Genomic DNA, 13,335 nt, shown 5'->3' with positions numbered 1-13,335 from the left:
AGGAGTTACATCCTACTGTGCTACATACGTAGCAGTGCTAATTTCATGCTTCTAATTTTGTTGAAAATAAAACTAAACTTAAACAAATCCCTGATGCAAGATACTTCAAGCACCTGCAGGAAAACATCCATGTAAACAGCAATACATGATACAGTACACTTTAAATAACAGGCAAGACAAGTGCTGTACCTTTCGGACAATATGTGGAACAGCTTTTTGCTGCAGCTAATAAACACAATCAGAATAATAATGCACACTCACTCGATTGAAGATTCTCAGAATTAACCCACATAATTTGGGAAGAAACTGTAAACATGCCTGCCTCACAACAGGCTGACAGTGTGTGATCTCTGTAAGAGGTGTTACAGCAGGATTAGAACCTACATTAACCAGTTACACAGAACTGACAACTGTCACTAGCTGTGAAGAGAGGATAAATCACACTGGTACAGGAATCTCTGACCAGTATGGAGTGTGGAGATACTGTTTGTGTCTGTTTTCAAGTATGTGAAGCACCAAATGTCATAAGATCATCAAAACTTTAGTGTTTTGATCAGCTTATTGCTTTTACCTCATCTTTTCCTCACATGATAAAAGAGGGAAAGAAGATGAGAGTTAGGCACCAGGATGAAATTTTTTTTTTCTTAGTCACTAATATTGGCCAAAAATATGTATCATTTAGGCAACTTACTCAGAAGAGTTATAGATTTTACAGACAACTTCTTATTCATGGAACAGCTGTCCCTGTATTCAACTCAGTGTTTTTAAGTGGAATAAAGGGAACACCCTCTAAGGTGGTACAGATTGGAGAGAGCTTAATGTTAAAAACTGCTAAACTGCAAATCTATTTCACCCAGTGCTAATTGTACATGATGTAAATAACATAGCTGTACATGACTTTTAAAGAGAAAGCAGTCTTCCAGTTCTCTGTCTCATTCAACAGGATTATCTCCTGCTAAAGGTCAGGCAAAGGGACTAACTTTATGGAAATGATGGAGTTTAAATACCACAGAATTCAAGAACTACCAGCGCTCTTTGTTTTGCTTTTTTTAAAAAGCAATTCTAGTGCCTTACATTGGAATATAAGGGGGAAAGAGATGGAGTGGTAGAGAAACCTTATCCTAAGAGAGCTCAGCTAGAATATTTAGGCCCTGTCCTGTGTGACACAAGTTTTCCTCCCCAGTGTTGTGACTTGAGATGATGTCTTCACCCTCCCTTCATCCTCAATTATGGTACACTCACTGAACAGACAGAGCACTCTCGTCCCACCCAGAAGACAGTACCCATAGCTGCAGAACACAACTTTCTACACTTTTTAAGACGGTAAAAGGCAGGCTTAAAAAGCACTATTTCCTTAACTGTGCATGATTAAAAACACTGCTTCACACAAGGTAAGGGTACATTTTCCATTTTCCCCTCTGGATATAAAAGTATTAAGAGATATCCAAATATTGAGGCATCAGTAAAAAGTATACTGCTGCTGTTTCTACCACGTTGCCATTTATGGAATAAAATTAACACTCCAAAGAAATCTTCACAAATGAGAAAGCAATTTGTCAAAACTGGAAGAAATTGTATATGTTAAATATAAAACTCATATACAAAAAAGGGCTAACTTTTAAAAAAAGTTTGGACAGTTCCTTAAAATTATGTAGTTCATTGATTTCAGCCTACCACACACTTACTTTGGACTACAATAAAATAACTAGGGGAGATAAAATACTATACAGATGCTTCAGTTGGAGAACTGAGGTACCAATCTTGATCACTGCATTAAAACTGCAGCATGTGTGCATAGCCGAGAAGAAACAGCTCCTACACGCTGCTTCCCTCCTCTTCCTGTGTCATGCCAGCATTGAACTCTGGAATCTGGTCTGCAAAGGACTGTGTCATCCACTGTCCGTTAGGAACCTCACTGAAGGACGACCCTTTGCAGTACTGTGGATTGCTTCCTGCTGAACAAACAAAAATCACACAATTTTTAAAGGCAGTTAAGACCACAGGCTCTTTGTTCCCCAGCAATGGCTGCAGACTGAATGCCCCAAGCCCTTTACCAGCTCCATTTGAAGACAAGCTGCACTGGTCAGTGACATACAGCGCACGGTCACAGTAAGCTCCTCCATACGCTGCTTCATAGCCTGGGTCATACTTTTCTTCTTTGACAGCCATCTTTTTAGCATCCTCTGCACAAACAGAACAGCTCAAGCATTAATATTTAGAATAAAAATTATCAAAGAGGACTTTTATCAGAAAAGACGCAAATTCTACAAGATTCTACCTGCTCCCCTTAAAAAATGTAGGCTGTACTACAGAGAACAGAATCTATAATTCTATAGCACACAGTTTAGTGAATCACATCTACCCATTAAAAAATTCTTTATTTCTTTCTGCTTGGGAACCTGCTAGTATTGTACACTACAGTACATTTTAATGAAGTGTTAACAAAATAAAAACAATACCTTGTGCAAGTTGCAAGTCAAATGTGTACTGCACCTCCTGGACCTCCATGTTGGGTGCGATGCCTTTCAGTTGATCCCTTAAGTCTTTCAGCTTAATGTAATAATGAACTTTATCTTGTGCCCGAGGAAACTGAGCACATCTTGCACTGGAAGATGGCATAACATAGCAGAGCTTGAGACAAAGACCAAGAAAAAAAGCATTACTGATCCCCGAGCTATGAGTTAATAGTTAGTGCATTCAGAGCAACTTAACTGTTTTAACTATTTGTACAAACTTCAGCTAATGCCAGAGGTGATTGTGAAAGGGGCTAAAATGAGTTTTCATTTTTCTTGGCCAGCCATCTGTCTTGCCCTGAAGACAGGGCTGATTACCAGCTGCTAAGTGAGCACAATTTTCACCAGTTATTTATGTGCTGCAGGAGAAGCAACAACATGTGTGTTACAAGAGAGCAGAGCACACTCCAAAACTCCCTGAACAAGCAGCGCTCTGAGCCAGGGCATAGAGGAGTACATGATAGCATGCAAAGATCCCAAAGCAGCGAGGGAAGCAGCACAGGTTAATTAGCCTAGCTTATTGGCGAAGCGCATCTGCATGATGTATGCCAGGGTGTGAAATTGTTGTTAGTGTGGTTGGAGCCAGCTTCAGTGTTTCTACCTCTGCCAACAGCCCTAACTAAAGATATCAAGTTAGTTTAAGAAAAACGAACTGTATTCAATACTTCTATTACCATGCAGTCTTTATGAACAAGTACCAGTAAAGGGGATTATTTTTCTTACAAATACATCTACTGTAGAAGTCCTTAAGAGCTACCTAAGGAGCAAATACTTTATCCAATGATTCTTCAGGCTCTAATGGCAGCACTTCCACCTTTAGAGAAAGGCAGCTGAAACTTGCAGTACTAGTAATTGAGGATAGAAATAAGAAGAAAAACAATCCAAACTTTTGAACTGACAAGGTAATGAAGCTTTAGAATAAGTTACCTTGGCAAGCAGTGTAATCGCCTTTGCTTTAACTTGTTTATAAGAACACATTAAACAATCCAATTATTAATGATACGTAGCTGGTCTCTTGAGATATTTTCCAGCACTAGAGTTCGATGACTAATGCACTCTTCATCAAATTGCTTGTTTTATCTTAAGCATCCAATTTAACTTCAAACTGCAGATCAGCTTAAGGAGACCCAGTCAGACAGAAGAGCTTGGGCATGCCCAGATCCAGCAATGCTGAAGGGTCACGCGCAGTAGCATAAGGATGGACTTGCTGTTCTTTCTCCCCCACTGTGGCACTGCATGGTCACGGCCAGTATCAAAATCCAGTAATACAAATACCCAGGGAATTGGACACAGGGGATCAGATGAAAATTATCATAAAAGCAGGCACTCGTTACTTGTATTTTACGCAGTCCTCAGAGAATGCACCAACCTATGAACCATAACATACCATTTCTCAAAAGAAGTCTGCAAGGCTGAAGAAGCTGCATTAAAGATGTGTCCAAAAACTGCACTACTCCCCTTTCTCTAACTAAAAACCTTTCACACCTCTTGTACTCCGGTCAAACTGGTGTAATCCTAAGTGTGTGCAAAGCCTGAGATTTCCTTAATTTTTAAATAATCAATGTGGAGTGCCCTAGTTTTGTTTCTCAGTCTCAATACTTACAGTTTCTGTATCTGGCACTTTGTGTGGCTGCAGCCCAAATTCCAAGTTCTTAACTTTAATTCCAAAAACTTCTTTACTAAAAATTTCATAAATACCTAAAATGAAAATATAGGGTAAGTGAAAAAAAGATAAAGCTACCGGCAGAAAAAAATTAATTTAAAAGTATAAGTTCCTCACATTTTCCATTAAAAGCTGCTATACGAGGTTTATACTTTTGTAGCTTCTGCATCAGAATTCGCCCTCCTTCCCGAAACTCTTTGCTAAAAGACAAAATACTCAAAATTATAATCACAACTATTAATTCATTAACAAGCCTGATATTTCCTTTTATTGTCTTACCTGGAGAGGTCTTTGCTTCCAGGTGTTGTCCTTTCAACCATGTTTGTAAATCCAATCCCATATTTATGTGGCAAGGTGTGGTCATCCATGTGGTTCAGCTGTTCATTACTTAGACCAGACATGAACAGACACTTCCCTGTGAAGTAGGAAGACAGATATGCATTTACCTTTTTCCAAGGAAAAGAAAACAGAGCCAAAAAATTCCACTTGACTACCGCAGTACTGGAATGCTAAAGGAAGAATCTATTTTAACAAAGTATCAGTTAATTTGGGAAGACTACTGACCTATCCAGAAAGTTTTAAAATAGCCAATATTACTTTACCTCCTCCAAAGGCCCCAGTGAACAGGAATTCTTTATCATGATCAGGCAAAGTAGTCTTTTATTCTAGAAGCTCAGTACAGAGCTTTAGATTTTGTGATTAATTTTAGCAGTGATCAATATGGATTTGGGGGGAAAGAGTGTGGCAAATACTATGTGTCAGCTTTCTTTGAAAATTTGCCATTGCTTCTCTTTTCACTGGGCCTCTCTGACAGAACTCACTGTCTTGAACTCATATTTAGCATATAAAAATCCCTCTCTGAAGAAAAAAATACCCAAAAAACAACAAACCAAAACCCAGGTGAAAAACAAAAACCAAACTAGTTTAATTAAAATGCCACAAGTTCTAACAAAGTTCTGCAGATGCTAAAAGAAGAAAGAAAAACAAAAACATACAAAAATGGTTTCCAGGTCCTGGGTAATGATGTCCTTTGTAAGCTGCCATCAGGCCAGGGTTTATGCCAATCTACAAAGATACCAGTCCATTTTTACAATGACAACATGGCTTGTAGTCAAGAATTTAATCAAGTTACAGTAAGGATGCTTATTCAATTCTCACAAAGTTACTGTTAATAAACAAAAATGTATTCATGGCACCTTCCATCATCATTTAAAAAACCTGACAATTTTGCAGCAGTGCCTCATTTAGATGTGCAAGGTCAAAAGAGCAGCTCAGAGGGTGCAGAGCTTCCAGGATATAAAGCACTGAGTAATGGGCTCTCATGAATCTGTACTAAACATGAGCCTTAGATTCCTCTGAAATTAGGACTAAGTTTTAACAGAAAATGCAAAGCAGCTCTACACACAGGAAACAGTTTATGTACTTTATCTTGCAAGATTTTGCCATATAAGCAATATAGATGAGTAAGCAGAAAGAATGTAAATCATAACAAGTAAATACAAGACTTTTCTACCTAATCTTGAAATTTAATTACTCACTATCACAATATCCAGATCAAAGGTCAAAATATCAGGCAAAGTCTTGGTCAGAAGTTCAGCTTCAGATACACCATTAAAACGGTCCACTTTTCTTTTGACTTTAAAAGTATCTGTGATCTTTTCTTGTTTGCCTTTTGACTTGGTTGGTTTTTCTTTTTTAGCAGCAGGCTTTTTGGGTTGCTTTGGCTCAGTTGCTTTGGCTTTTCTTTTCCTTCCCCCTTTTTTAACTTCTGAAACACACAACAAATACTCTTTTTGTACATTTCCCAAGTTGTAGTGTGGATATTCAAATTGACTCAGCTAAATGTATGGACACAGAGACAAAGCAAAGAGGTAAATTTACCTTCAAAATTCATTAATTTAAGCAACACACCTGAAGCTTTCTCATCTTCTGGCTCTTAAAAGTTTAGAGATTCAGGCAGCATAGGCACAAGCCATGACATGATCACCCAGAGACTGCTCTCTCTCTCTCTCTCTCTCAATGTTCATTAATAATGTTGAGCTGTAGAACAGTGTCACTTTCCAACAGTTAGTCTTTGTTTAAATAAGCCACACTATACAAAACAATTCTTAGTAACCAATTCCCTACCTGTGATTACTACACAAACTAAGCAATCATTCAAACAAAAATATTTCAAATAAATTATATTGTACTTCTCTTGCAGAAAGTTAAAAAAATTAGGTATTTTGAAGCCAGAATCTTAAAAAATCCTTCTCTAACACAATGCTAAAACCCATTACTTCAGCTAAGATAATGCATTTACCTATTGAAAAAAAAATCTGCTTTTCTTGGAACAAGATAATTATGTGAGACTGAACAATGTGCATACATTCACGTGCATTTACTTCCTGTCTTTGTAATTATCTGTTAGAACATGTTTCTTAAAGAATGCAATTAATCAATACTTCTGCAGTGACCATCAAGGAAAGGAAATCCAATAGGTCCAAGGAAGCAATTTAAGAGCAATATTTTTTCCCAATCAATCACTCTCACTTCAGCTCACTCACACAGCCCAGTCAAGCTACCTTTTGGAGGCTCCTGAGCAATGTTTGGCTCTGGAATGCCCTCTAGAGTTGGCTGTTCAGTCATCATTTCCATGTTGGGCACTGCAGTCATCATCTGATGGAATGGAAACGAGTAAAATGCTTGAGCTTGCTGAAGATATGCGTAGTATCTTAGAGAGGAAGAAAGAAAGAAAGAATTTATCAACAATTTAGAAACTTACCGATGTACCAAACAGAATGTAAACGTCAAACTTTATCAAGGCTGGCATGTACTGCACTTACATTCTCTGATGACTCTGTTAACAAGGCACTAAATTATCCACAACATCAAAGCAGTCTGGCTGCTCAGCTGGTATCAGTTAACCCCAACATTAACAGCACAGTTCTCTTGTAATTGCTATGATGTGGAATTAGGAATTAACACAGCATTTGTAAGGGAAGAATAGAGCTTTTATCTTTTTTTTTTTTTTGGTCAAATCACTGTAGCACACATTTCCAAAGCAAACTGTCTATCAAACAGACCAACAATTTATAACGCATGTTGAGCTAAAGCTCTCTGGGCTTCCAGAAGTTCCCTAAATTTTAGATCTTTTTTATACGGTGTCAGTTGCTTGATCTGATAAGATGGATGAACCATTCAGGGCTATAAAGCATTAAGAATACACACAGGATTTGTCACTATGCAGATTATTAAACAGCTTTAACAAGTCGTGTGGCAGATGTTGTCCTGCTATCACACACTGGATCCCAACACAAGTATTGCACTTATTCCACATGGCAGTGCTCACACATACAGAGATCCTATGCATAAAGACATTTTTCCATAGACAGTTCTCTCTCTCCTCACATTTATTAGTCATATACCACCCTCACACCCATTTCTACTTTATTCTGTCACTCCCTTCTACCTACACAGCCACCTTCTTGTTCATGGCTTCTACTGCCTCACAACTACATAGCAAGGACTTGGTGAACAGTAGATTTTCAGGAAATAATTTTATCATCTCAGAGCTATAATTAAAAACACCAAGTAATTTTTAGATATAGAGATATTTGTCCAAGAAGGCCAATGGCATGCTGTGTTAGCAATAGTGTGGCCACTGGGACCAAGGCAGGGATTGTCCCCCTGGAATTGGCACTGCTGAGGCCACATCTTGAGCCCTGTGCTCAGTTTTGGGCCTTTCACTACAGGAAGGTGCTGGAGCATGCCCAGAGAAAGGCAACAGATCTGGGGAAAGGTCTGGAGCAGCTGAGGGAGCTGGGGGTGTTTACTCTGAAGAAAAGGAAATTCAGGGGTGACCTTATCACTGTCCACAACCACCTGAAAAGAGGTTGAAGCTGGGTTGGTCTCAAGCAACAAGTGACAAGGGGAAATAACCTCATATTGTGCCAGGGGAGGTTTAGATTGGATATTAGGACAAATTACTTCATGGAAAGGCTTGTCAACTATTGGAATAGGCTGCCCAGGGAACTGCCCAGAGTCACCACACTGGAGGTATTTAAAATATGTTGTAGATGTGTAAATTTATGGACAGGGTTTAGTGGTGGGCTTGGCAGTGCTGTGTTAATGGCTGGATTTGACGATTTTAGAGGTCTTATCCAACCTAAATGATTCTGATTTTAAATTTCTCAAAAGAAGGGATCATTCCCTACTATACACTGGGTTTTTAAGAAACCCACAGTCTTGTGATCAAGACACTAATTTTAACCCAGGTATCTATCCTGAAACAAGGAGAATAAATATGAACATACATCTGTCACATTCCAGAGAAGTTGTCTAACGAAGCTATAGGAGATTTTCTGAGTACAGGGAATACTTTAAACCCACTGCTAGAAGAGTTCCATTTTATGTAAAGTACTTGTACAGTTAACGAACCAAAAAAACCTGATTTTCAGATCTGTATATACTTTAGGCCAGATTTCTTGCGTGGGTTCAGAAATATTTTTTTTATTGATGCATACATATTACAGAACATTTAATTAAGTCCTTTTAGTATCACGATGAAAAGGTAGTGATTTGTTCCTCTCCCCTTCCTTCAGTTCATTATTTTTTCCTCTCCCCGCCCCCCCCGCTTCCGTTCACGCTAAAAACAAAGGAAAAAAAATGAAAAAGGTAAAAGAAAAATATATGCTCACTGCAACAAAACCAGGTATTAAGTAATTTTCAAATCCCCTTCGGGGCAGAGACACGATCGCGCCCACGCTCCCTAGGGCCGCCGTGCTCCCCCAGCCGCGGCCCCGGGAGCACCTTCCCTCCCTCTTTGTGCCCAGGGAGGGAGGCGGCCGCCACAGCGAGGCCCCGGCTTCCCGTGGGATGCGGGGAAGGAGGAGAAGGACAATGGGTGATCCCCACCGCGAGGCCCGAGAGCGGCTGCGGGCGCTCGCCGATACCTGCCCAGCTCCGGGCCCTCCATGCCGGGCGCGCCCGCCAGGCCCGTCGCCGTCGCCACGGCCGTCGCCGCCGGCCGCCCCCACGATCCCACTGACCCGCAGGGTGCCCCCGCTCACGTGACCACGCCGGCCAATGGGGGCGCAGGGCGGGGCCGCGGCCGCCCCGGGCGGGGGGGCGTGAGGGCGGGGGGCGGCCGAGCCGAGGTGCGGGCGGTGTGTCGCGACTCACCCCGCCTGACGCGATGCTCCCCGGTAAGGGCGGGCCTTCGCACCCTCTTCCTTGTTCCCTTCCCCCTCCCGGCGGCAGCGAGGATGACGCACGTCCGGCGCGGTCCGTGCACAGGGCCCGCCCCCGCAGCCATGCCCGCTGGCGCGCCGTGGCCCACCTACCTGCGGGCGCTGGCGGCCAGCATGCTGGCCATGTTCGCCGGGGCTGAAGTCGTGCACAGGTACTACAGGCCTGACCTTGTAAGTGCTGGGAGGGTCCCGGTCGCTGGTAGCGTGTGTGCGGGATGGAGGGTCTGCTGGACAGGCTGTGCCTCGGGAAGGTCTCTGGCCTGGCGGTGGGCAGAGATCAGCCTCTACAGAGGCATTGGCCAGGCCGCCAGGATTTCATTGTGGCCGGTTCTGGGCTCCTCAGTACAAGAAAGACAAGGAGCTGCTGGAGCGGATCCAGTGAAGGGTCACGAAGATTATGCAGGGTCTGCAGCGTCTCTTGGGAGAAACGATTGAGAGGGAATCTCATTAATGCTTATAAATACCTCAGAGGTGGGTGCCAAGAGGGTGGTGCCAGACTGTTTTCAGTGGTGACCAGCGACAGGATGAGGAGCAAGGGCCATAAACTAAACCATAAGGCGTTCCACCTTAGTATGAGGAGGAACTTCTTTCCATTGAGGATAGTAGAGCACTGAACAGCCTGCCCACGGAGGTCATGGAGTTCTCCCTCCCTAGACACATTCCAACCCACCTGAACACATTCGTATGTGATCTGCTCTTGGTGACCCTGCTTGAAAGGGGGCTAGGACTGGATGATCTCCACAGGATGATCTTCCAGCTCTTAACAATTCTGTGACTGTGACTCCTCTGGGGAGTCGCCTCCACTGTGGACATAATACCATGTGTCGAGGAGGGGTCTCTGCTGTGGGAAGCTGGGTTTTGAAAAGAGTGTGCAAAAGTGGCAAGAAGGGGCTGTACTAGATTTAAAACAAACTTTATTTCCTCCAGTAATGGAAATGAAGGTGACCAAAAGTTAGACCATTAGAAATTATGACAGATGAGGATGTAAAAATGGCAGTCACAGAATTAAACTCCAAATGAGATCATCCACTAGGAATAGTAGTGGTTTAGTTTAGCCTCTTGGAGGTCTGACTTGAAAGCTTTCTCTCATCCTCCTGCTCACGTATTCTTCTTGGGTTTTTTAATTCTCTGGGCTACTTTCAAATGGGAAATAAGTTTTAAAAAATTACCATGCTTGAGCTGTCAGCTCAAAATTGAAGCAATGATGCTTCAGTCATTGATAAATACATCAGAATTTCAGTGTTTTAGTAGTCTCTGCTGTAGCCTTCATTACTGGCAAATCGACATATTTATTCAGAGTGATCAAATGATCTATATCTCCTAAGTAGCATGAATTTTGAGGAGGTGCAGTTCTTGAAATGTCATGTTATCTGGTACCTTTTTAAAATTTTAACTCCAGTTTCAGTGCCTTATTTCTAAATCAGGGTAGTAGAAGCAGTGAAACATTTTCTTCTATCACCAAGAGTATGTGAGGAAACTTCAGCTGTGCTAGAACATCTTTACCAAACTCACTTTAATGGCAAAAATAAGCTTTGCTCCTTTAAAACAAGCTGTCGGTTTTTCCTTTTATCATGTTTTTTTTTTCCATATTGTATTTTGCTACTATAAAATAAGTCAAGTTTCAAAAAGGTAATAATTCTTAAGGTGTTTTGCATGTAGGAATTACATTCTGCTCAGAAAAGAGGGTGGTAAAATCACAGTTTAGCTGTCATGCTCTTCCAGAGTAAGCTCATTTACTGTTTTGGGAGTTTAGTTTTTCCTCTGTCACAACACTGATGTCTTTCTCTGTTTTTAATAGAGCATACCTGAAATACCTCCTAAGCCTGGAGAACTGAGAACTGAACTGTTGGGTCTAAAAGAAAGATCAAGCAAAGTTCAGACTTCACAACACTGACCAGAGTTTATTTTTGTTGTGAAAACTAGAACTGATAAAATATTTATCCAACTGTTTAAGTTCCAGAAATACATATGTGAAATACTGTGCTCTTGTCATGTGTCTTTGCTTTCCTTTGAGCAGAGTTGCAGGCAGCATTAAAAACAAACATACAGTGAATGTTGTTGGTAAAAGTCCCATCAGTTGTGTGCCAAAATGCTTGTGAGTTCATAAATCTGGATTACATTTTAAGTATACTTCAGAATAAGGCGTCAAACAATGACACAGATGTATCACTGACAGGAAATCTGCTTTGGTCCACTGTAAGGCTGGAATCTTACCGTTTGGTCATCTCAGTTAAAATGGGGCAGATTACACTGAAATCAGATTTGTTTGTGCTCCATTTGGGCATCTTCATCTGTCTATGGCTGCTTTTGATAGCTGTAAATACGCAAAACTCTGAAAGTGCCAGTTTACCTTTCAGTTTGGAAATAGAATCACCACAACACACTTGCACCAGGAACTTGAAGATTCGGTCATCATCCTGGGAAGGTGGCTCAACAACCCAGTTTTGAATGGTACATAGAGCTTGGGAAGTTTGGGATTGTTTTACTTGAGAAAGGTGCCAGGACAAAGCACAGGCTTCATCCTCAGTTGTCACTTAAGTTTAACTTGTAAAAACACAGTCTGACACATTGCCCGGTAAGGAAACAAAAAGCTCCCTAATTCCTACTGCCAAAACACTTGGAAGTCTTGTAACAGCAGAGGGATCCAGAAATTATCACAGTAAGTGCTACATTTACATCAGTTCTCGCTATGAAGCTATTATTTTATTTATGCCTACATAAGCTGGAGTGGTTTTCCTAGGAAAAAAGGTTTATAGTTCTTATGCATGTGTAGGTGTCTGCTCTCACCAAGTTTTACAGCTATTGGTGGGATGAGCTCCTCTCCTGCTCTTGTGTGCCCATGTGTGCACCTTTTATATAACTAAATCACATCCTCTCAGGCATCTTTATTAATGACAGCAAGCAGTGAGAGGGAGGCTCTGGTAAAACACAGATGTTAAGCCCAAACAAAATCTATCAGTGAAAAAATCTTAATAGATCGACTTCCAGTGGAAAGACTTTTTCCTTTACTGCACCTAAACAAAGCTGAGATTGTCAGCCTTCTAGTGCAGCAGAAGATAAAGTTTATTGAAGAGAAAATGGGACAGTTCAGTATTTTGTTTCTGTTCTAACTAGGGCATGAACAGCAGTTTTTTGATGATCCCTTTAACATGCTGGCTTTGTCAGATTATCACCTCTTATGTTGTTGATTTCTGACATGCAAGATGCATTTTTCTCTATTTTCTAAAGGTTTTTTAGATCTTAAGGCTGCAAGAGGGAAGCTTCTACTAATTAGGCTTAGATTTCTAAGTGTATCCTGCTGCTACTAGAAACTGAGCAACAGGGAGCTCTGCCTTTTCTAGCATTGAGGGAAATGTCCTCATTAGTGCCCATCTCAGAATAGCAAAGCTGACAGTGCACCAAGTTTTAACAGCAGAGGTGACAGCCCCAGAATCAGCATAACTGCAGCACTGAAAGAAACAGTGCTGACTGACACTTCCACTACTGCCACCATTTTGCTTCAGAGCTGACAAAAAAAAGGCAACTTATAAGTGCATTTCGTGCTTATTAATAGCAAACACTTGTCACAGCAGGGTGTAGAGAAAGCCGCTGGACCACAGCTATGTTACACATGGTATTCTCAGCTGAAGTATATGAAGAAGCAGAAAGCATAACTCTCAAGTGTGCTCTTTATTATTTCTGAAATTTAATCAGTTTTGTCACCCTCAAACCAACCAAAGCAATGAGAATTTCAGCTACACAACAGAACTAGGTTTGCTTAAATCTACAAGTAACTTACAGATTTAAATACTGGATGAGGCCACCCTTCCCCTTTAGTTTGTTAGGCAAACAAACTAAACTTCCGAATCATATAGGAGGTGGGAGTAACCTTTGTTAACTCAGAAGTCAAATGGAGAGATGGGGGTAGTAATGATACATTTCTGAGTGT

The 13,335-nt window shown here is 41.1% G+C and overlaps 2 protein-coding genes across 5 annotated transcripts; one reads left to right on the top strand and one right to left on the bottom strand.

Annotated features, from left to right (window-relative positions):
* Positions 1 to 1,678: 1,678 nt before the first annotated feature.
* Positions 1,679 to 9,407, bottom strand: TDG (thymine DNA glycosylase). Of its 4 annotated transcripts, none has more exons than XM_030960990.1 (10): positions 9,340 to 9,407; positions 6,741 to 6,889; positions 5,715 to 5,944; positions 5,172 to 5,241; positions 4,456 to 4,591; positions 4,294 to 4,376; positions 4,117 to 4,211; positions 2,460 to 2,631; positions 2,055 to 2,183; positions 1,679 to 1,955 (listed from the first exon to the last, which is right to left on the bottom strand). In XM_030960990.1, the coding sequence occupies exons 2-10, from the start codon at positions 6,832 to 6,834 to the stop codon at positions 1,816 to 1,818; spliced, it is 1,149 nt and encodes a 382-aa protein (XP_030816850.1). In that variant the 5' UTR covers positions 6,835 to 6,889; positions 9,340 to 9,407; the 3' UTR covers positions 1,679 to 1,815. The 4 variants fall into 4 exon arrangements, with proteins under 4 accessions (XP_030816850.1, XP_030816848.1, XP_030816847.1 ...); XM_030960988.1 differs by lacking the exon at positions 9,340 to 9,407 and adding an exon at positions 9,111 to 9,255 and having other exon boundaries at positions 1,679 to 1,952; XM_030960987.1 differs by lacking the exon at positions 9,340 to 9,407 and adding an exon at positions 9,111 to 9,254.
* On the top strand, positions 9,281 to 12,072 carry C1AH12orf73 (chromosome 1A C12orf73 homolog). The gene is made up of 2 exons (XM_030960994.1): positions 9,281 to 9,578; positions 11,206 to 12,072. The coding sequence occupies exons 1-2, from the start codon at positions 9,423 to 9,425 to the stop codon at positions 11,299 to 11,301; spliced, it is 252 nt and encodes an 83-aa protein (XP_030816854.1). The 5' UTR covers positions 9,281 to 9,422; the 3' UTR covers positions 11,302 to 12,072.
* The last annotated feature ends 1,263 nt before the right edge of the window (positions 12,073 to 13,335 follow it).

Source organism: Camarhynchus parvulus, chromosome 1A (genome assembly GCF_901933205.1).
Source record: "Camarhynchus parvulus chromosome 1A, STF_HiC, whole genome shotgun sequence".
Taxonomy (NCBI): domain Eukaryota; kingdom Metazoa; phylum Chordata; class Aves; order Passeriformes; family Thraupidae; genus Camarhynchus; species Camarhynchus parvulus.
This window is presented reverse-complemented; position numbering and strand designations above follow the sequence as displayed.

What these genes read in the sequence shown, in the direction of transcription:
- TDG (XM_030960987.1), bottom strand. Translation starts at nt 9,133, where the DNA reads ATGGAGGGCCCGGAGCTGGGCAG. An exon ending in AGGACCTGGAAACCATTTTT is followed by an intron (nt 4,592 to 5,171) that starts GTATGTTTTTGT and finishes CCTACTTCACAG; the next exon opens with GGAAGTGTCTGTTCATGTCT. An exon ending in CTTGTCTTCAAATGGAGCTG is followed by an intron (nt 1,956 to 2,054) that starts GTAAAGGGCTTG and finishes TTGTTTGTTCAG; the next exon opens with CAGGAAGCAATCCACAGTAC.
- C1AH12orf73 (XM_030960994.1), top strand. Translation starts at nt 9,423, where the DNA reads ATGACGCACGTCCGGCGCGGTCCGTGCACAGGGCCCGCCCCCGCAGCC. An exon ending in GGTACTACAGGCCTGACCTT is followed by an intron (nt 9,579 to 11,205) that starts GTAAGTGCTGGG and finishes TGTTTTTAATAG; the next exon opens with AGCATACCTGAAATACCTCC.